At 41.3% G+C, this 22566-nt stretch overlaps 1 protein-coding gene and 1 long non-coding RNA gene across 4 annotated transcripts in view; one reads left to right on the forward strand and one right to left on the reverse strand.

Annotated features, from left to right (window-relative positions):
- Positions 1-2648, reverse strand: part of LOC311587412 — a 91802-nt gene extending 89154 nt beyond the window's left edge. The window contains exon 1 of the long non-coding RNA XR_014775858.1: positions 1962-2648. This is a non-coding gene — a long non-coding RNA (uncharacterized lncRNA). The remainder of the gene's footprint in view (positions 1-1961) is intronic.
- The window catches only part of SEC24A (SEC24 homolog A, COPII coat complex component), a 58080-nt gene extending 35737 nt beyond the window's left edge, over positions 1-22343 (forward strand). For 2 of the 3 annotated variants that reach the window (XM_084764123.1, XM_084764124.1), the window contains exons 12-23: positions 98-153; positions 1226-1432; positions 2659-2779; positions 4335-4493; positions 6020-6193; positions 8913-9023; positions 11441-11616; positions 13260-13397; positions 15136-15240; positions 15708-15800; positions 18007-18110; positions 19141-22343. In XM_084764123.1, coding sequence (XP_084620249.1) covers positions 98-153; positions 1226-1432; positions 2659-2779; positions 4335-4493; positions 6020-6193; positions 8913-9023; positions 11441-11616; positions 13260-13397; positions 15136-15240; positions 15708-15800; positions 18007-18110; positions 19141-19255 — 1559 coding nt within the window. In that variant the 3' untranslated portion in view covers positions 19256-22343. Of the gene's footprint in view, positions 1-97; positions 154-522; positions 594-1225; positions 1433-2658; positions 2780-4334; positions 4494-6019; positions 6194-8912; positions 9024-11440; positions 11617-13259; positions 13398-15135; positions 15241-15707; positions 15801-18006; positions 18111-19140 lie in introns of those variants that run through there. The other variant, XM_084764125.1, reaches the window with a different exon arrangement.
- The last annotated feature ends 223 nt before the right edge of the window (positions 22344-22566 follow it).

A 22566-nucleotide genomic window follows, 5' to 3' on the forward strand; every position in this document is an offset into this window, starting at 1 on the left:
AGAACCCCTGTCTCGGAAAACAAAAAACAAAACCAAACAACAACAACAACAAAAAAGATAAATAAATAATAAAAGAAATGCTTCTTTATTCTTTCAGATGTTTTTATACCCATGCCAGAGAACTTACTAGTAAACTTAAATGAAAGTAAAGAGGTAAGGCACACTTTCTTATCTGCCATGCTTAATTTTAACCCTGGTGTGTATTTCTGAAACAAACTTTAAATTTCACTTTTCTTTGATGTTTTAGGCTATGTAGCATTTGATATGGACTTTTAGTTTAAGTTCATTAGATGGACAGTTCTTGAGATCAGTCTTGTACTGATTGTTTTTTACTCTAAGGCAGCAGGTTCTCTATAGTGGAGCAGATGACAAGGCTCTTCCCGAAGGAAGAGCACCGGAGGAGAGCTGTCCTGCAGGCCAGGCTGTGTGGGAAGAGGGCGGGTTGCTGCAAGAACACTGCTGGTCACTGCACGGAAGCACATAGCCAGCTGCTCTCAGTGCTTTTGCTTTTCTGATTCACAGAGTGTCATTGGGTCAGTTCAGAAGAAACTTATTACCTGCCTGGAAATTGCCATGACATAATACAGTGAGAGGTGAACAGAATGTGTCTGAAGGGGGGATGTTGTCTACCCTGTACCTGCATATATGCCGTAGGGTAACATTTAACTAGCAAGTCTGTGCTCTCCACTGTTGTCAGCGGGGACTGTGCTGTAGCACAAGGATTCTTCCCATTAATTCTCTTTTATCTGTACAACCTAACTTAAATAGGCAGTTGGTTTGACTTTGTTTTTCTTTTGTAGTAATACTCCTAGTTGGCATATTACTGGATATCTTAGATTTTTGCAACAGGGAAGAGTTAAACTCACTTTGGAACTTAAAAGAATAAAGAATGTAATGGTGATGGAGAAAGCCATGTTTCATGGCATTCAAATAGATAAATTTCTAAATTGTGATGGTTTTTTGCATACATTCTGGACTTACAGTCTTGCTGGACTATTGCATGTGCAAGAACTGTAAGGCCTCGATTTTGATGTCCTGCTTGCCAATTTATAACGTTTACTTAAAATGGCTTTCTTGTCATTGACCAGCTTCATTGTTTGCTGTAGTGTCCATAGATCTCTGACCGTCATCATGATTCAGTGTCCTGTCTATTGTAGTAAAGAATGATTTACTGTGGAAAATTTTCATCGTAACATTCGTTAGTTTTCTTGCTTTATTTTACAAGCTTGTCCAAGATTTACTGAAAACTTTGCCACAAATGTTTGCTAAGACACTGGAGACTCAGAGTGCCTTGGGTCCTGCACTGCAGGCTGCATTTAAGCTGATATCACCAACTGGCGGTCGAATGTCTGTCTTCCAAACACAACTCCCCACGCTCGGTGTGGGAGCCCTGAAACCACGAGAGGAGCCCAACCAACGGTCATCTGCTAAGGTCAGCACCAGGCGTGTGACCTGGGTGTGCTGGTGCTGTCCCTTAGACCAGGGAGCTTGTTTTCCATCTCTTTGTTTTATTTCAGTTTTTCAGCTGTGAGGAGAGGAGGGACTGTTAGTAATGAGTAAAAGGTTTCACTTCTCTGTACACATAACTACTATTTTCTGTACCTGCCTGATGCATCTGTACTTTATTATCTTCATGTTTTAGGCTGTTAGGAATCCAACCTGGCTTTGATGAGAGTGTGGAAGACTAAGAGAATACATTTGCTAGGTGTAAAATGGAACTGAAATGACCACTAAAAGTTGTCATAGTTTGGAGCTGGGCAGTAGTGGGGCAGGCCTTTAATTGCAGCACACCTTTAACCCCAGCACTAAGGAGGCAGAGGCAGGTGGATTTCCATGAGTTCAAGGCCAGCCTGGTATACAGAGTGAATTCTAGAACAGCCAGGGCTACACAGAAACTTTGACTCAAAAACAAAATAAAAAAAAAAAAGAGAGAAACGAAAGCCAGGCATGGTGATGCACACCTTTAATCCCAGCACTTGAGAGGCAGAGGCCGGCGGATCTTTGTGAAGTCAAGGCCAGCCTGGTCTACAAAGGAATCCAGGACAGCCAAAGATACACAGAGAGACCCTGTCTCGAGAAAAAAAAGAAAGAAAGAAGAGAAAAGAAAAGAAGGAAAAGAAGTCATATTTTACTAGATTAACAGCCAGGGATTGCTTTTGAGCTCCTTTTATGTGAGTTAGGAGATTGCATTTCCCAAACGGCAAGAGGAAAGCGGGCCCACTACATGGTTCCCATGTCATTCCTGGCCAGACAGCCTAAGCTCTACTGCCCCTGATACGGAGGTTGCACTTCAGGAGCTGATCTGTTACATCCTTCTGTTTCTTTTATATGAAGAGAAGATGCTGTGCAATGCCCACCTCTTAGGGTACCTAAAAGGCCTAAATACATGCCATGTGTGAATTGTTAGTATGTCCTAGTCAGATGGGGCATTTATTAAGCTGATGTTAAAATAATAATTACCTTGTCTTTAAAGATAATTTTTATTATTATAAAATTAATGTAATAGAGGTTTTTCTTTTCTTCTTTCTTTGTTTTTTTTTTGGGGGGGAGGGGGAACATTTCTTTTTAATAGTAAACAGAACAAACATAAACCCTGTGTGTATTTACACTTTTTTGTGATGAATTTAAAATTCTCTCTTTATATTCGATAATTAATAGGAAATACACCTGACACCATCCACTGACTTCTATAAGAAATTAGCCTTGGACTGTTCTGGCCAGCAGGCAGCTGTTGACTTGTTCCTTCTCAGTGGACAGTATTCTGATTTGGCTTCTCTAGGTACGTTCTTGCCTTTCTTCCCTTTTTTTGGCGGGCGGGGGCGGGGGCGGGGCTGGTAGGGGAGGTTAGGTACAGGGTCTCAGGTAGCCCAGGGTAATCTTGAGCTCCCATCTCTCAAGTACTGGAATTACAAACGTGTGCTGTCACACCCAGCAGTGTTCTTTTCAATGACTTTTTTTTTCTTTAAATGAATTTGAGAATGATGTTGTTACGATAGTATTCTAAATAGAGGACCAGATAAAAATAAGCCTTGTTCTTTGGGAGACTTAGTCTTATTTATCGTTGTCATTGTTATTTCAGTTTTCTCTTTTTTAAATTAATTTTCTACATTTATTCATTTGTACATAAGAAGGCACATGTGGAGATCAGGAGACAACCCACAAGTGGTGACTCTCCCAGGCTGTGCCTTGGTAGAGGGCACCTTTACTCACTGAGTCATCTTACTGGCCCAGTTTTCCGTTTTTGAAGTGGGGTCTTGCTCTGCTTCCCAGGGTGGTCTCCGAATCTCGGACTCAGTAATAATTATTCCCCATGCCCCATCGTAATACATCCCAACTTCTCAAACAGCTAAGACCATAAGCATGTGCCCCATGCCTGGCCACCTGCTAATCAGTCAGTTTAATCAATTCCTTTTGTTTTTTGGCTTTTCAAGACAAGGTTTCTCTGTGTAGCCTTGGCTGTCCTGGAACTCACTATGTAGACCAGGCTAGCCTTGAGCTCACAGAGATCCTTCTGCCTCTGGAGTGCTGGGGATTAAAAGCATGTGTCACCAACAACTTTCTACTCTTCTTCTTTTTTTTTTTTCTTCTTTTCTTTCCTTTTCTTTCTTTCTTTCTTTCTTTCTTTTTTGAGACAATGTGTCTATACATATCCTTGGCTGTCCTGGAACTCACAAATAATCTGCCTGCCTCTGCCTTCCAAGTGCTGGGGGTAAAATCATCCACCATTACACCTGGCATTCTACTCTTAATTTAGTGTAAGGGAAGTAGAGAAATTACTTGCTATACCAATATTATAAAGGAGTAGACTATTCTTTCTGACAGTACCTTGAGAAGTTAGAGAAAATGTGTGCAATTACTTTGTGAAGTAGTTACTATTCTAAAGGAATGTGTTGAGGTGCTGAGGCGGGCGTGCATTCATGCGTGTAACGTAACGCAAATTATGTTGCCCACCTTGTGGCTCACAATTGCCTATAACTCCAGCTCTAGAGAAATTGATGCCTCTTACCTCTGTAGGTACCTAGAATACTCATGTATCCAAACCCAGCACACACTTGTACCTAATTTAAAATGATGATGATAATAATAATAATAATAATAATAATAACAACAATAATACATCTTTAAAAATTGGGAGTGTGTGGATCACTGTGAGTTTGAGGCCATACTGGATCACAAAGCGAGTCTAGGACAGCCAAGGCTATACAGAGAAACCCTGCCTCAAAAAAAAAATTTTTTTTTTAATTGGGAGTGTGTGTATATGTGCGTGTAAAATGCATTCATACACATGTGAGTAAATGAAGGAGTAAATAAAAGGAGTGTGTGCTCTCTTCCAGGCTGTATTTCTCGGTACTCAGCAGGCAGTGTCTATTACTATCCCTCATACCATCATCAGCACAACCCAGTCCAAGTGCAGAAGTTACAGAAGGAACTACAGAGGTACCTCACTCGCAAGATTGGCTTTGAGGCAGTCATGAGGATCCGGTGCACCAAAGGTGGGAACGCTTTATTTCCCTCATGGGATACATGTTGTTTTTCATACCAATAAAAAAAAATACATATCCTAGAGGATTTACCCTGCAAAGATATATTGCTGACTTTTCGAATATAAAATTAGACAACATGAGAAACCCTGCCTGGGGGGAAAAAATTGAAATAACTCACATAGCATAAAATTTACCATTTTAGTGTACATACTTTAGTAATTTTTTTTTGGCGGGGGGGACTTTGGGGCGGAGTTCAAGACAGGGTTTCTCTGTGTAGCCTTGGCTATCCTAAACGCACTTTGTAGACCAGGCTGGCCTTGAACTCATAGCAATCCGCCTGCCTCTGCCTCCCGATTACTGGGATTAAAGGAGTGTGCCACCATGCCTGGCAGTTTAGTAGTTTTAAATACATTCACAATCTTCTCTATTTTTAAAGATTGTTATTATTTTAAATTAAGTGCATGTGTATGTCTGTGTGCACATGAGTGCATAGGCATTAGATCCCCTGCAGCTGGAGTTACAGGTAGTTGTAAGGCATAGGGTGGATGCTGGAAACATAGCTTGGGTTACCTGCAAGAGCAGTATGTGTTCTTGAGTGCTGAGCCACTTCTCCAGCTCAATATTAACTACATATTGTATAAGGTTTTTTTTTTAAAGATTTATTTATTTATTATTATGTATACAGGGCTCTGCCTACATGTACATCTGCAGGCCAGAAGAGGGCACCAGATCTCATTATAGATGGCTGTGAGCCACCATGTGGTTGCTGGGAATTGAACTCAGGACCTCTAGAAGAGCAGTCAGTGCTCTTAACCTCTGAGCCATCTCTCCAGCCCCTTTTTTGGTTTTTCAAAACAGGGTTTCTCTGTGTAATAGCTCTGGCTGTCCTAGATTCACTTTGTAGATCAGGCTGGCCTTGAACTCACAGCGATCCACCTGCCTCTGCCTCCTGAGTGCTGGGTTTAAAAGCATGCGCCACCACACCCAGCACTATTTCAATTTCTTTAAAAAAGAGGCCACATCTCAAAAAAAAAAAAAAAAATGCATGGGCGTGCGTGTGTGTGTGTGTGTGTGTGTGTGTGTGTGTGTGTGTGTGTATCAACTAAATATGGAATAAAAATGCTGGTACCAGAGAGATGGCTCAGCAGGTAAAGGACTTGCTGCCAAGCCTGATGACCTGAGTTTAATTCTTAGGACGTACGAGGTAGAAGGAGAGAACCAACTCCCACATGTTGTCCTTTGACCTTCACGTGTGTATGCATTGTGGTGCACAGGTGTCCCTCTTGAATGAAATAAAATAAATAAATATAACAAAGATAACTTCTAAAGGTAAAAATAAAACACTGGCTTATACTGCTGATGTCCTCCAAAAGGGTTTCTGAAAATTTGCATCCCCACTGTCATTTAAGGAGATGCCCAGTGCCTCTCTGTATCACTGAGTACTGTGTCTTCTCTGATAACTGACCTGGATAGAATAAGAATATCCGTAAGTAAGCATGTAACAGTCATGGTGATTTTTTTTTTTTTTATTCTAGGTCTTTCCATTCATACTTTCCATGGGAACTTCTTTGTCCGTTCTACAGACTTATTGTCTCTTCCCAATGTCAACCCAGATGCCGGCTATGCTGTACAGATGTCAGTAGAAGAGAGTCTTACTGACACTCAGCTAGTTTCTTTCCAGTCAGCACTATTATATACATCAAGTAAAGGTAAAATTTGTTTGCATTTATCCCCCCCCTCCTCTCTCTCTCTCTCTCTCTCTCTCTCTCTCTCACACACACACACACACACACGTACACACACACACACACAATGATGCCTTCCCTTTTAAGTCTTTTGCGACAAGGTCTCTGTAGCTCTGTTCTGACTGGCCTGAAGCTAGCTGTGTAGGTGAGGCTAGCCTAAGATTCACAGAGATCCACCTGCCTGTGCCACTGCACCCAGCTGAGACCTAGCCTGTCAGCAGATGTGTAAATGTACAGCACATGACTGACTAAGCACAGAATATAAGGATAAAGAAGGCTTTCCAGTGTGTTGCTGTCTTTACGGCTTATGGTACTCTCTTCTTCAATTAACTGGTTTCTGTTGAGCCAACAGATTATTTGTAATCATAAAAACCTTATTGCCGCCGGTCGTGGTGGTGGACGCCTTTAATCCCAGTACTTGGGAGGCAGAGGCAGGCAGATTTCTGTGAGTTCAAAGACAGCCTGGTCTACACAGTGAGTTCTAGACAGTCAGAGCTACACAGAGAAGCCCTGTGTAACACAAGCAAACAAACAATTCTCTCTAGGCTAAAAAGATGACCTAGTGGTTAACAGTGCCTCTTGTTCTTCCAGAGAACTCAGATTTCAGTTCCTTGTCCCTATGTGGGGCAGCTCACAACTGCCTATGGATCTTCTTTTGGCTTTTGTAGATACCCACAGACATGTGGCACACATATATACACACATAAATAAAAATAACAGTAATTCTTTTAAAGTTTATTGTAGAAAATAATAAATATGGCTAATAATGTTTATTACTAGGAGCCTAAAATTATTACAGTAGTATTATTTAATCCAAAAGACATAGACACCAGATAGATAGAAAGATAGATAGATAGATAGATTTGTTTATTTTTATTTTTTATTTATTTATTTATTTATTTTTTGGTCTTCCAAGACAAGGTTTCTCTGTGTAGACGAGGCTAGCCTCAAACTCACAGAGGTCCGCCTGCCTCTACCTCCTGAGTGCTGGGATTAAAGGTGTGGCCACCACACCCGGCTGAAAAGTTTCTATTAACTTATTAACTTATAAAATTGTTTGAATCAAATCAGAAATTCCAATATCAACAGTGCATCTTCATAAAGATTCATAGGAGGTTTGTTCAATCAGTGTGGGTAAATACCCAGAGAGTGAAGGCTCACACCATACCAGATTTTTGAGAGATGCAGCAGCACAGAGAAAAAGGGGTGTTAGAGGCTAGAAGCATTTCTGGGGTGAATCACAGTCTAGACTTTACAAAATACTGGAATACCTTCCAGAAAACCCACGTGCCTACTGAACTTCCCTAAGACAATGGCTCTTGGCAAGCAGGCATGCACATAGTACACATGTAGACATGCAGGTAAAATACTCATACACGGGACTGGAAAGATGGCTCAGTGGTTATGAGCACTGGCTGCTCTTTCAGAGGACTGGGGTTCAATTCCCATCACCCACATGACAGCTCACAGTTGTCCCTAATTTCAGTTCCAGGGGCTCAGACACCCTCATACAGGCAGGCTTGCAGACAAAACACCAATGCACAGAAATAAAAATAGATAAGTTTAAAGAACTAAAAAAAAAAAAAAAAAAAGCCTAAAAATATTTTTTTTAATATATGTGAAATTGGTGCTAGAGAGGTGGCTCAGCACTTAAGAGCACTGATTATTCTTCCAGAGGACCCACATTCTGTTCCCAGCACCCACATGGCAGCTCACAACCATTTGTAACTAAAGTTCCAAGGGAGTGAGCCAATCTTTTGTGGCACCAAGCACAAACATGGCACACAGACATACATGAGGCAAAACACTCAAAAATAAATAAATCATCAGATAATGGTGGCACACACCTGTAATCCTAGCACTCAGAAGGCAGAGGCAGGTGGAGCCCTGAGTTCGAGGCTAGCCTGGTCTACAAAGCAAGTCCAGGACAGCCAAAGCTGCACAGAGAAACCCTGTCTTTAAAAACCAAAAACTAAACTTAAATAAATAAAAATAAATTAATTAATCATTTTTAAAGGCAAGGGATCTGTTAGAGCAGCTATAGTGCCTCTCTAATCCTGTCACTAGGCAGCTAGGGAAGTCAGTTGATGAATTGGAGCGTGCCTGGGCTACATCTTGATCCTGTCCAGGAGAGGGAGAGAGAGAAATCAGGCATATTATCAGCTGTCAGCTACAATTTCTCTGTCTATTAGTAATAATTTGAACAAGAAGCATTTCACAGTTGAAATATAAAACCCTTTTCTGACACTTCCTAGAGTATTCTGCTTTCTATGTGACCTTCTTGGTTCTAAGTTAAAACAGAAATTATTTTAGTGGCTGGCAGGTGGCTCAGCAGGTATAAGTGCCTGTCATCAAGCCTGGTGACATACATTCAAACCCTGGAATGCACATGGTGAGGGAGCCAACTCAGAGACATTATCCTCTGAAAAAAGAAGGCTGGGTGGTGGTGGCACATGGCTTTAATCCCAGCCCTTGGGAGGCAGAGGCAGGTGGATCTCTGTGAGTTCCGAGGCCAGCCTGCATTACAGAGCAAGTTCCAGGACAGCTAGAGCTATTACACAGAGAAACCGCATGTACGGGTGGGGTGGGGGGTGTAGAGAAGAAAAAGAAAAAAGAAGTGGTGGCTTTACCATAGCCTTTAAAAAAAAAAAAAAAAAAAAAACTATTGTGTTTCCCCCTAAAGGTGAAAGAAGAATCCGTGTCCATACTCTGTGTTTGCCAGTAGTTTCCACACTTAATGAAGTGTTTCTTGGAGCTGATGTTCAAGCAATTTCAGGGTTATTGGCCAATATGGGTAAGAATTGTTTTCACTTTAGATATTTTATACATCATAGCATAATTAAGCACATACATTTTTGTCTTACCTGAAGTTGCTACCTTAGAGGTTTGACATTTGAGTGCTTATGTCTATTTCAACAAAAAGTCTGCTGCAGTTCATGTGCCTATTTTTTGTGTGGAAACAGCTTTATTGAGGTATAATTGTGTATTACAGGAATTTTATCCATTTAATTGTATAATTCTACCTTTTTAAACATGTTTAAAGAATTGTACAGCCATTGTCACAGCCTAATTTCAAAACATTTTTATCACCCCAAAAGAATCTCCTATCCAAGCCAGGCGAGGCGGTGCACTCCTTTAATTCCAGCACTCGGGAGGCAGAGGCCAGCCTGGTCTACAAAGGGAGTCCAGGACAGCCAAGGCTACACAGAGAGACCCTGTCTCGAAAAACCCAAACCAAACAAAACAAAACAAAAATCTCATGTCCAATTAGTCCTCACTTCTTGTCCCTTCCTTCACTGAACTTAACCTACCATAAAATAACTGTCTATATTTATTTGTCTACTTTGGACTTAAATAACCACATCTTTTTTTAAAATATCCTTCCTATATTTTCTTCTGAAAGTTTTTTTTAGGATTTAAAAAATATATTTTAAAATTATTCTTATTTTATGTGTGAGTGTTTTGCCTGCACATATGACTGTGCATACTTGTGTGCCTGGTACCTGAGAAGTCTGGAAGAGGACATGGGCCCTAGAACCTACAGTTAAGGATAGTTGTAAGCTGCCAAGTAGGTGCTTTGCAAAAGCAGTAAATGCTCCTAACTGTAGAGCCACCTCTCCAGCCCCTTAAATAGCCATTTCTTATATATTGCTTAATATAAGCACTTGCTAGAACTGTTGCTGATATGCTTTATGAGCTCTGACTTGGATAAAAAGATGACAGTGAACTGTGAAGGAGGGCTTCTTAAACATCTGCACCTTTGTTTTGGTTTGGTTTTTTGGTTTTTGGAGACAGGGTTTCTCTGTGTAGCCTTGGCTGTCCTGGACTCACTTTGTACACCAGGTTGGCTTCAAACTCACAGCGATCCTCCTGCTCTGCCTCTAACATTTGCACCTTTAACAACTGAGTCCCTTACACTAAAAAATATTTTATACAGCCCCGTGTGTATAGGTATAGAATATGTATACAAATCAAATATATACTGATAATCATTTTAAAACTTTAAAACAACTTTTGGCATTTGCATGGTGTCTTCTTTCTTCTTCTTCTTTTTTTTTTTTTTTTTTAAGATTTATTTATTATATATACAGTGCACATTAAATCACATTATAGATGGTTGTGAGCCACCATGTGGTTGCTGGGGGTTGAACTCAGGACCTCTGGAAGAGTAGTCAGTGCTCTTAACCGCTGAGCCATCTCTCTAGCCCCCCCCCTTTTTTTTTCAAAAGATGTATTTATGTATTGTGTATACAGTATCCTGCCTGCATGTAGGCCTGCATACCAGAAGAGGGCACCAAATCTCATTATAGATGGTTATGTGCCACCATGTGGTTGCTGGGAATTGAACTCAGGTCCTCTTGAAGAGCAGTCAGTGCTCTTAACCTCTGAGCCATCTCTCCAGCCTGCTTGCGCATATATATATATATATATCGGCTAAACTATTTGATATTTAGGATGTGGAGTATTTTCTTTATTTCTTGGAATTGATCTATATTCTTATTTTATTATTGTCAATGTGGAGAAAACTGAGTCATATAAATAGTAACACAAAAATAGCCAAATTATGTTCAGGGCCATTATTCTGTCCTGATCTCAAGATCAACTCATTTAACTTTTTATGAACAAAGATATGTTCATAACTTTGCTTAAATCTGCTCTGAAAAAAATTCACTGGGGCAGGGTGTTGGGTGTGGAGGTGCATCATTTAATCCTACTACCGGGAAGCAGAGGCAGGTGAATCTCTGTGAGTTTGAGGCTAGTCTGATCCAGGACAGCCAGTTATACTGAGAAACCAAAAGAAAAGAAAAGGAAGGGAAAAAAAACACCCAATAACAATAGAAGATGGAGCCGGGCGTGGTGGCGCACGCCTTTAATCCTAGCACTCGGGAGGCAGAGACAGGCGGATCGCTGTGAGTTCGAGGCCAGCCTGGTCTACAAAGCGAGTCCAGGACAGCCAAGGCTACACAGAGAAACCCTGTCTCAAAAAACCAAAAACAAAACAACAAAAAAAAACAATAGATGGCTTGACAAGTAACGTTATTTGCCAACAAGCCTGACTACCTGAGTTCAGTCCCTCAACTGATGGAAAGAGAGCCGACTACTTTAAACTATTTTCTGGTACGTGCGTGCGTGCATGTGTGTGTTGCCTCTTTCTAGAAGAATGACAAACTTCCTATCTTGTTTCTTTTTGTCCCTACTGTCACTCACTAGCTGTTGACAGGTCAGTGACCGCCAGCCTGAGTGATGCCCGGGATGCCCTGGTGAACGCTGTCATAGACTCCCTCTCAGCTTACCGCTCTTCAGTCCTGAGTGGCCAGCAGCCAGGCCTCATGGTTCCTTTCTCTCTGAGGCTTTTCCCACTTTTTGTGTTGGCTCTCCTTAAACAGGTAAGAAAATACAGACTAGCTCAGTAAGAATGTTAAAAAGCTTTTTATACTGTGAACTCCTTTTTTCTTTCTTTCTTTCTTTCTTTTCTTTTCTTTTCTTTTTTTCTTTTTTTTTTTTTTTTTAGTGTGGTTTTTTTTCACGACAGATTTTTCTCTGTGTAGCCTTGGCTGTCCTGGACTCACTTTGTAGACCAGGCTGGCCTCAAATTCACAGCAATCCACCTGCCTCTGCCTCCCGAGTGCTGGGATTACAGGCGTAATCCCCTGTAACTATAAGATGCAGCGGGTATTTGTTTTCTATTTTTGTTTAGGTTTATTTATTTTGTACGTCTGGGTGTTTTGCTTGCGTGTATGCCTGGTGCCTGTGAGGAAGACATCAGCTCTTCTGACACTGGAGTTATGGGTGGTTGTGAGCCACTGTGTGGGTGCTAGGGACTGAGTCTGGGTCCTCTGCAAGACCAGCCAGTGCTCGTCACCATTGAGCCATCTCCCCAGGCCCTGCTTATTTAATGCTTACAGGTTTTCACTAAAATCTTTTTCATGCTGTGCCAACAAAGCCTTCGTGCCACCAACATTCAACACCTGCTGAGGGCTTGCCGTGTGCTGGATGCTGAGGGAGGTATGGAGAGAGGGCAGAAAACAAAATTGCCCAGACTCTGCCCACAGGACTGATGTTCTAGGGCCTTGACTAAAGGGCAGCCTCACAAATGCAGTTCTGCTGGGCAGAAAGGCTGGTCTGGGGCAGAGGCAGGCAAATTTCTGTGAGTTCAAGGCCAGCCTGGTCTACAGAGAGAGTTCCAGTACAGCCAGGACTGTTACACAGAGAAACTCTTTCTCACAAACAAAGCGGAGCCAAACAAAAGCTGGTGTGGGTTCTTTGGGACAGTGAGTATAGACAACAGCAGGCACACAGCCATCAGTGAGTGTGACAGGCTGAGTTTGGTGTAGTAAGGTGAAAGCTGAGGCTTTCTAATCGCATTTGGTTCATGAGTATTCATTGTCTTCTGGCTTTTTTACTCCTGTCCACCAACCAAAACACTTGCCAACCTCACCTCAGAACCTCACTAGCCTCCACGCAGCTACTCCAGCCGTTACGCCTGTGCTGCTGTCCTCACTCATGATGTCATCCTTCTTCAGTGTACTGTTTACTTTCTCTTGTTGTGCAATAAACGACTTTACATGAGACTGCTGTTAATTACCACACAGCAGGCGTAGCCCACTTGGTGCAGTGTTTCTGGTGTGCCCCGTTTACCTTTATCTTGTCGCCAATGTCCCACCCTCCCGACGCTGCTCGGCTCCGTCACCATCACTGTGCAGTGTTAGGCCTAGCCTAGCGATGAGGAAGCTGACACCAGGGAGGTGAGGTAGCAGGGCTGGGCTCAGCAGGTATTCGGCTAGTTGAGACTTTCAGGTGAGGCTGCAATGGGATTTAATACATGACTTGTTAAAAGATATTTTCTTTTTTGGTTTTTCAAGACAGGGTTCTCCTGTAGTCCTGGCTGTCTGTTAAAAGATATCTTCAAGGAATAGTTCATGATGAATTTGCTAATTTTGTCTGAAGATAATCTTTTAGCAACTGACATTTACAAAACTCTTTTTCTATAAATGTTTTTTTCGGGGGTGTGGATTTTGTTTTGTTACAGAAGTCTTTCCAGACTGGGACAAATGCACGCCTAGATGAACGAATTTTTGCCATGTGTCAAGTGAAAAACCAGCCGTTGGTTCACCTTATGCTCACAACACACCCCAGTTTGTACAGAATTGACAACCTCTCAGATGAGGTAAGACTAACTCCCTCTTCTGTGGCTGCTTCTGGAAATTGTTAAAGCTTAGCTATATTCAGTACAGCTATGAGAGCTTGCTGCCTAATTCCTTGTTTCTTTGTTTTATGAAAGAAACTTTGATTTTCAGGGAAGTTCTTGAAAATAGTGACTTTAAGTTTTCTAAGACAAATTCTCTCCTCTAATTTGAGATTCAAAGATAAGTTACATATACACTATAGAAGGTGCCTCACGGTTTTTGCTGCTGGGGTAATGCACCAGGACCCAAGGCAACCTGGGGGGAAAGGGTTATTTCGGCTTATCTTCCATAGTTCATCATCAGAGAAGTTAGGGCAGGAACTGATGGGAAGCCAAGCTTGATGGCACATATCTATAATCTTAGTACTTGCAAGGTAGACCAGGATTTCAAGGCCAGCCCTAGGTATAAAGGGAGGTCCAGGCCTCCCTGGCCAACAGGAGATGCTCTCTCAAAACCAACAAATAGTAGATGGTAGAATGCTTGCCCAGCATGCATGAAACCTGGGTTCACTTCTCAGCCCTGCAGTAACTCAGCATGGCGGCTCACACCTGCAGTCCCCACACTTGGGCTGTGGAAGCAGGAGGATTAGAAAAGAAGTTCAAGGTTATCTTTAGCTACATAGGGAGCTGGCAGCCAGCCTGTACCTAACAATCTGGTCTCAAAAAACAGAAGATGGGATGCTAGGGGGATAATTTATTGGTAAAGTACTTGCTGCTGCACAGGCAGAAGGATCTGAGTTACTTTCCCAGCCCCAATTTAGAAGCAGAATATGACAGCATGAGGCTGTAACCCCAGCCCTGGGGAAACAGAAGCAGCAGGATCCCTGGGACCTGCTGCCTAGCCAGCTGACTGGGTCAACAGCTCGGGGTTCATCGAAAGCTTGTTTCAAAGAATAAGGTGGACCAGCACTCAGGAGGCAGAGGCAGGAGGATCTCTGTGAGTTCAAGACCAGCCTGGTCTACAAAGCAAGTCCAGGACAGTCAAGACTACACAGAGAAACCCTGTCTTAGAAAACCTAATCATAATAATGTGGAGAATGACACCTACCATTAAGTTCTGGCTACACACATAAGAAATAAACACAGTCAGAATTTAATTTCAATTATTAGAGTCACAGTGGCTTTGTTTAATATACGCCTTCCATCTTTATTATGGATAATTGATTTGACTAATTAATGTCCAAACTCTCAGAAGTCAAATTCATTTAATTTTATTTGTTGTTTAACTGTGGCTCTGGAGAGCTGGGCATGGTACCCTATGCCAGTAATTTCAGCACTTAGAGGAGAGGCCATAAAAGGTTTGAGGCCAGCCTGGGCTATATCAGACACTTCTACAAAAAAGTACTGAGGCTGGGGATTTGGCTCAAAGGATAAAATGATTATTGTGGCAGCATGAGGACCAGAGTTCAGAATCACACAAAAAGCAAGCAACCATGACAGCCACCTTTAATTTCATCCCTTGGAAGGCAGAGGCGGAGATCCCTAAGACAAGCTGTCTAGCTAAATTATCTGGAATTGTTGAGCTCTGGGTTAAGCAAAAGGCTGCCTTGATAAAGTAAAAGATGCCCAACATCAATTCTTCAATTTTGTGCCTGTGCACAGGTGCAGATATACATGCCCGTGCACCTAGGTACATGTGAACACATGCCATATGTGTTTATGCATGTGCGTCTCTGTGTTACCTGTATCTAAAAACCTTATTCTTTGCTTCCTTCTTTAGGGAGCTCTCAACATCAATGACAGAACCATACCTCAGCCCCCCATTCTTCAGCTCTCAGTGGAGAAATTGAGCAGAGATGGAGCGTTCCTCATGGATGCAGGCTCAGTGAGTGGATTGGCTCGCCCTGATGAGCTCAGTGATCAGCTGAGCATCCTTAGTAGTTGCCTTCCTTTAATCTGTATGTTAGCGCTGGCCATTCTCCCATCCACCTGGCCTTTCACAGCGGGCAGCAGCTCTCTGCACTGTCTCACTAAGTGTGCTTATCCTTTGACTTTTTAAAACAACCAGTGGTAAAAGTGTCAGATTTGCCGGGCAAGGTGGCGCATGCCTTTATCCCAGCAGAGGCAGGCAGATCACTTTGAGTTCGAGGCCAGCCTGGTCTACAAAGCAAGTCCAGGACAACCAAGGCTACACAGAGAAACCCTGTCTGGGGTGGGGGGGGGTGGGCCGGGGCCGTGTCAGACTCTAGCCTGCCAGTGGTGGGGCACACCTTTAATCCCAGCACAACAACAAAAAAGTGTCAGCTGCACCATTAGGCTGTGACTCTGAACACAGTGTGTTCTTGTTTGCAGGTACTGATGCTTTGGGTTGGAAAAAACTGTGCACAGAATTTTCTCAGCCAAGTTCTGGGAGTTCAAAACTATGCATCAATTCCACAGACAATGGTAAGCTTTGTATGTTGGTGATCATAGGAGATTTAAAGGACATTTCAAATATGATAAAACATAAACCCCATTTTCAAATCAGAAGTTAGTACTCCAAATTTCTCCCAAAAAGTAAATATCTTCACAGATAGTATTCTCTTCCAACTGCAAGTGTTCATTTTATGGTTTAACCTGGATGTGTTTCCGGGCAGGATCTTGTCACGTTGCTCGCTCAGGTTTGCCCATGATCTCAAGGACTCAAAATGTTCCTTATGCATCAGCCTCTCTGGTAGATAGGACTACAGCCTCACACCACTGTGCCAGGCTCATCTTGTCTCTTTTGTTTGGTTGGGGTTTGTTTTCTGTTTCCCTTTTTAAGTAAGAGTCTCAGCCGGGTATGGTGGTGCATGCCTTTAATCCCAGCACTCTGGGAGGCAGAGGCAGGTGGATCACTGTGAGTTCCAGGCCGGCCTGGTCTACAAAATGAGTACAGGACAGTCAAGGCTACACAGAGAAACCCTGTCTCGGGGAAAAGAAAAAAAAAAGTAAGTGGGTAAATCTTTTTTAAAAATGTAAAATAGCAGGCATGCTGGTGCGCACCTTTAATCCTAGCACTCAGGAAACAGGCAGGCAGATCTCTGAGTTTGAGGCCAATTTGGTCTATAAAGAGAGTTCCAGGGTCTGGAGAGATGTCTCAGAGGTTAAGAGCACTGCCTGCTCTTCCAAAGGTCATGAGTGCAGTTCCCAGCAACCACATGATAGCTCACAACCATCTACGATACTATCTGGTACTCTCTTCTGGCCTGCAAGCTTAACATGCGGGCAGAACACTGTATACGTAATAAGTAAGTAAATCTTTAAAAAAAAGAGTTCCAGGACAGCCAGGGCTATTACACAGAGAAACCTTGTCTCAAAAAACAAACAAACAAAAAGTCTTTTTTTTTTTTCTCGTTTTTCAAGACAGGGTCTCTCTGTGTTGCCTTGGCTGTCCTGGACTCACTTTGTAGACCAGGATGGCCTCGAACTCACATCAATCCACTAGCCTCTGCCTCCAAGTGCTGGGATTAAAGGCCGCTGCCACCACCTTCAGTGTCAGTTGGATTAATATTATTGAAATGCCCATATGGAGGAATTAATAAGAAGACTGACAATCCCAGCACTTAGGTGGCAGAAGCAGGAGAATCACTGTGAGTTCAAGGCCAGCCTGGTCTACAAAGCAAGTCCAGGACAGCCAAGAGTACACAGAGAAACCCTTTCTTAAAAAGCAAAACAACAACAAAAAGACTGACAAAGTTCTATGGCATTTGAATAATTTTAAATTGTAAAGTTAAAATTGTTTAATTTTTTTAGTACGTACTGCTAGTGTGTGTCCAACTTTGGAATATGTGTTTATTTTATCACTTTACATATCAAATAAGTTTCATACTGAGGGTTCTCTGCTGCATTCTTGGCAGTAATTAAAAGATTCACTCATGTATTTATTTTAAAATTTTTATTATATCTGTTTCTTCATTGGAGTTTGGGGTACGCGTGTCAAGGCTCAGGTGTGAACGTCAGAGGCAACTTTCAGGGATTGATTCTTTGTACTAAGTGGGTCCCAGAGCTCAAACTCAGGTCCCCAGGCTTGGTAGCAAGTGCCTTTACCCACTCAGTCATTGCTCAGTCCTCAGGATTCATATATTTAGAAAGACTTAGATGTCAGCAAGGCATTGGTGACCCATGCTTTTAATCCCAGAATTTGGGAGGCAGAAGCAGGTGGATCTCTGTAACTTGGAGGCTAGCCTGGTCTACAGAGTGATTCCAGGACAGCCAAGGTTACACAGAGAAACCCTGCCTTGAGCAAAATTACCGGGCTAGATGAGTAGGCATTTTAAGTAATGAAATGAAAAACCTGTCATATTACTAATAACCACCTTGATGAGTTGGCTGAGTCTAAATTTCAGTATGAAGTGAAGAGCTGAGAGGTTTCCCTAGAGCAAGACTGTACAGATTAGGCCCAAGAGCCTGTTTTGTAATTATGACTTTATTGGAACACAGCCATATGCATTCACTTACTTCAGTGTAGCAATGGCAAAGCTGAGTATTTGCAACAGAAACAAAGTTACTTCCAAGCCTAAAATTTACTCTGTGGTCCAACCAAACCATCCCTGATTCACAGTGTTAAAATCTGAAGAGTGCTACAGCCTGCACAGTACATGATAGAGCTAATTGGAGTTTTGTTTAACAGACAGATCTTCCAGAACTTGATACACCAGAATCTGCCAGAACAATAACTTTCATCTCGTGGCTTAGAGAACAGAGGCCATTTTTCCCAATTCTCTATGTAATCAGGTAAGTCAGATTTTTAATGTGTCAATGTCTGACGTTACAAGACCTTTTTTTTTTTTTTTTTTTAAAACAGGGTTTCTCCATGTAACAGCTGTGGTTGTCATGGAACTCGTTCTGTAGACCAGGCTGGCCTCAAACTCACAGCGATCCACCTGCCTCAGCCTCCCAAGTGCTGGGATTAAAGGCATGTGCCACCACTGCCTGGCCAAGAACTTGTTTTCAATCATAGTGTGTATATGACCTAATTTGTAAATAAACCTTTTAAAAGAACATAGAAGAGTCTGTCAAAGTAACTTAGTTGGTAGAATCTTTTTGTTTGTTTTTGAGACAAACAAAAAGTCTTGGAACTAGCTCTGTAGACCAGGCTGGTCTTGACCTCAGAGATCTGCCTGCCTCGGCCTCCCATGCTGTGATTAAAGGTGTGTGCCACCACTGACCCCGGCAGTTAGTAGAGTCTTGTGTAGCATATTCTGGGTTCAGTCCCAGCATAATATAAAACAGTACATGGTAACACATGGTTGTGATCCCAGCAATCCGAAGGTGGAGACAGGAGGATCAGTTTCTGTTCATCCTCAGCTGGAATGAATTCAAAGTCAGCCTGCGCTACATGAGACCCTGTCTCAACCAAGTAAAAAGAATATAGAAAAATAAAATGTCGGGGGCTGGAGAGATGGCTCAGAGGTTAAGAGCACTGCCTGTGGGGCTGGAGAGATGGCTCAGAGGTTAAGAGCACTAGGTCCTGAGTTCAATTCCCAGCAACCACATGGTGACTCACAACCATCTATAATGGGATCTGGTGCCCTCTTCTGGTGTACATGAAAAATAGCACTCATATACATAAAATACTCAAACAAATAAATCTTAAAAAAAAAAAAACAAAATGAGTCTAGATCCCCTATAAAGAGCAAGCTCTTTAAACTACTGAGCCATCTCTCTAGCTATTCATGTCACCACAGTAAGTCAACAGCCTATGAAAAGACTGGTTTATTCTCCTGTATGTGGCGTGCGTGAATGTTGTGCCTTTCTTTCTAAGGGAGGAGAGCCTGATGAAAGCAGCCTTCCTCCAGAAGCTGGTAGAGGACAGGACGGAGTCCGCGCTGTCGTACTATGAGTTCCTTTTGCACATACAGCAGCAAGTGAACAAGTGACAAGCCCAGGGCTGCTGAGGGGCCACGTGCACATCTCCTGAGAATGCAGTACCTTCCTTCCCTCCTTAAGATTGTGAACAAATGTGATAACGGAGATGTTTCACTGTGATTTCAACAACTATAGCAAATAAAGGACCACAGCAGAGAGTCACATGTGCGACTCCAAAATACTGTACTTTTCAAATCAAAATAGATGTCTACACACTTTGAAGTCTTTTTTTTCCTTTGCTGCCAACAATGTTTAGGTTGTTTTGGATTGAGATGAAACAATATTGCAGAGGCAAAGTACATTTTATAAAATAAAGACTTCTGTGTTCTGCATTTCTCTCTCTCTCTCTCTCTCTCTCTCTCTCTCTCTCTCTCTCTCTCTCTCTCTCTCTCTCTCTCTCCCTCTCTCTCCTGAGTTTTTGGCTGCTACATTTAAAGCCCTGACAAGACTAAGTGTTGCAGGGAAGTTTCAAATCCATCAATAATGATCTTTTCTAAATTGGAAAATCCAAAAATCAGTAGATGTGGAAAAGCTGGAACCTATTCCCTTCACATACTGGTTTTGCCCACTCACACCGCTTCTTTTTTAAGGAAGGAAAAAAAATCATGTTAACTGCAGTAAACTAGCTCTGATCTTCCCTGGGAAGAATGTAAATTGTCAAGCTTTAAAGTCTGTCAGTATTCTCTCTACTTGAACAAAGTCACTTTAATTTGAGTTGAAAACTGTAATAGGTGGTTTCTGCTGTTTTGTTCTGCCATGAATAGAATTTGAGCTGTCTTTATATCAGGACTGGCAGTGATAATAGGAGCTGGGAATTTTGGTTATCTTGATTCGCTGAGTGGGCTTTTTGGTTTGTTTGGGGTTTTTTGTTTTTGTTTTGGTATATTTCTGCTGTGATTGATAAAGAGTTAAAATGTTGTTTTGGCAAATGAGAGTGAAAGAAGTAAAAGGTTCCATAAATGCAATCTCAGAATGCATACATTTCTCTAAGGAGTTTAATAATTAAATTGGAAGCCACTCATATAGCTGGGATGTTAAGACCTGTTAAAGTATGACTGCTGCTGTTTGAGTTGGTGGATGTTAAGATTGTACAAATCCATCATATTAAAGTATAAAAGAAACTTGATTTTAACATGCTCTAAAGACTGCTTATTTTGATTCAGTTAGAGAACTAGTATAGTCAAACTGTCGATGGCTTTTGTTTACAAATCGGTAAATAGTCCATGTGTATTTAAAGTGCTGTGACGTGTTTTTAAAAGAGTTTGGCTCAGTTTTCACAGGTTCATTTGTCTTGTAAGAACTTCTTCAATGATGTTTGTCTGTAATACTTGATGAAGAGATTTGTTTGTTTTTACAGGTTAGAAATGTGTTTACAATCTCAGTCTCACGTCATCACCAATGAAATAGTAACTTCAGGTTTACACCACAGGAGCTGACTTTAACTTCTGGGAAGGGAAGCACTGGGTCCCTGGAATGTACAGCTGCTGCTTGCCAGCTGCTTCAGAGTAACCGCTTTGTGAGAATAACAGTGTTAGGGTTCTTTTCTTAATTAACTCCAAGCCAGACATGATGACGCATGCCCCTAAGCCTGGTACTTGAGACACTAAGCTAGGAGAATTTCTAGCCTGGGCTACACAGCAAATGCCAGACCAGCCAGACTATGTCTCAAAAAAGCAATTCAAAATTATTTTGTAGCCAGGCGTGGTGGCACATCCCTGTAATCCCAGCACTCTGGGTGGCAGAAGCAGGAGGATCTCTGAATTCAAGGCCAGCCTGGTCTACAGAGCGAGTTCAGGGCATCCAAGGCTACACAGAGAACCTGTCTCAAGAAACCAAAAAAAAAAGAAAAAATTATTTTGTTTCAGTGTACATATAGTATACTGAATTGACTTTTTTCTTGAAAAATGCTTCATTTATTAAGAAGCAATTTTCAAACCATAATCCAATAAATTTATATAATTTCCCCTTTTAAACCATTATGTACTGATGTTCCTTTAAATGAACTAAAATTTTCTTCTTTCTGTGATTTTTTAAATGTTGGTATTTGTAGGTTCTTTCTTTGTAGTAAGGAATCTTCCAGAGGGAAATGTTGTACTCCTAGGGAAACCTTCCTTGTGCCTTCCCTGAGTGAGTCTGACCCTTATTAGCACCTGCTTGGGTAGTATATTTCACGATTTACTTTTAAATTTTATTTTAGATATTATGTAATGTGCAATCCAGAGTAATTTTATAACAGTCATAAAAACATAACTATTTAGTGTTCATAATTTTTGTTCTCCAGATAAGAGAATAAACATTTGTGGAATATTGATATAATTTTTTTTTGCTATATTGAATGTGTTTTTTAGTTTCACTTTTTTTTTTTTACAGTAAGACACTACCCGTCCTACCATTCTGTATTACTTTCTGATGTAAAGCAACTAATATTTACACTATGCCATATTTTTTTTATTGTAGTTGTAAATTATGAAAGTTCCTTGAATTTTCTATAGATCTACAACTACTGAAGAAACAGACAAGGGCAATCTTGATATATAAATCTGAGCATGGCAGTTCTACCATAAAAAGTACTCTATTTTTCTAATTTCTAGAGTTTTTAAAATAATGTTTCTGTAAGTCTGACATACTAATATTCACTATAATAGTACCATTTATTTTAGCTTGCATATATTTTAATTTAATGTGATGTATTAAGTCTAATAGACTGTTTTGCAATAATTAAAAGATTTACTTCTTCTAATCAGAGATGCATAACAGCTCTTATGTAGGGGACCACCAAATGTGATTTCACAGTTTTAACTATTAGAAACACAATCCTTACATAGAAAATTTAATTTTGTAAAGTAGTGTATGATATTGTAACATTAAGTCCTTGTCCTCAAATCAAAACTATGTGTTGATCTTCAGTGTGTTGTGCTCAGTCTTGCTTAACTGTTGAGACAAGATTGGTCTTCCTTTTTACAGATTGTAATTTTCACTGTTTTATTCCTTTTTTTTTTTTTTTAAACAAAAAAGTCATTTGTAATCCATGCAAACAATCGTTTGATCTGTGCTAACTTATGAATTTGGCTATTCAATAAAGTTAATTAAAAGAGCTTATACATGGCTGGTTATTGAGGATACTCCAGATTGGTGGCCTCGGCTTCCGTGAGGCTTTGTTTGGGGGCTGGGCTCTCAAATAGCCTAGGCTAGCCTCAGACTGACTGTAGCCAAGAACGGAACCTTGAACTGATCCTCTTGCCTCTAACTAAGTAGTAGAATTGCAAAACTATGCCACCAGGCCTGGGTTTATGAGATACTGAGGAGGGAGCCAAGGGTCCTT

The sequence above is a fragment of the Acomys minous genome, assembly GCF_964271855.1.
Source record: "Acomys minous genome assembly, chromosome: 16".
NCBI classification, from domain to species: domain Eukaryota; kingdom Metazoa; phylum Chordata; class Mammalia; order Rodentia; family Muridae; genus Acomys; species Acomys minous.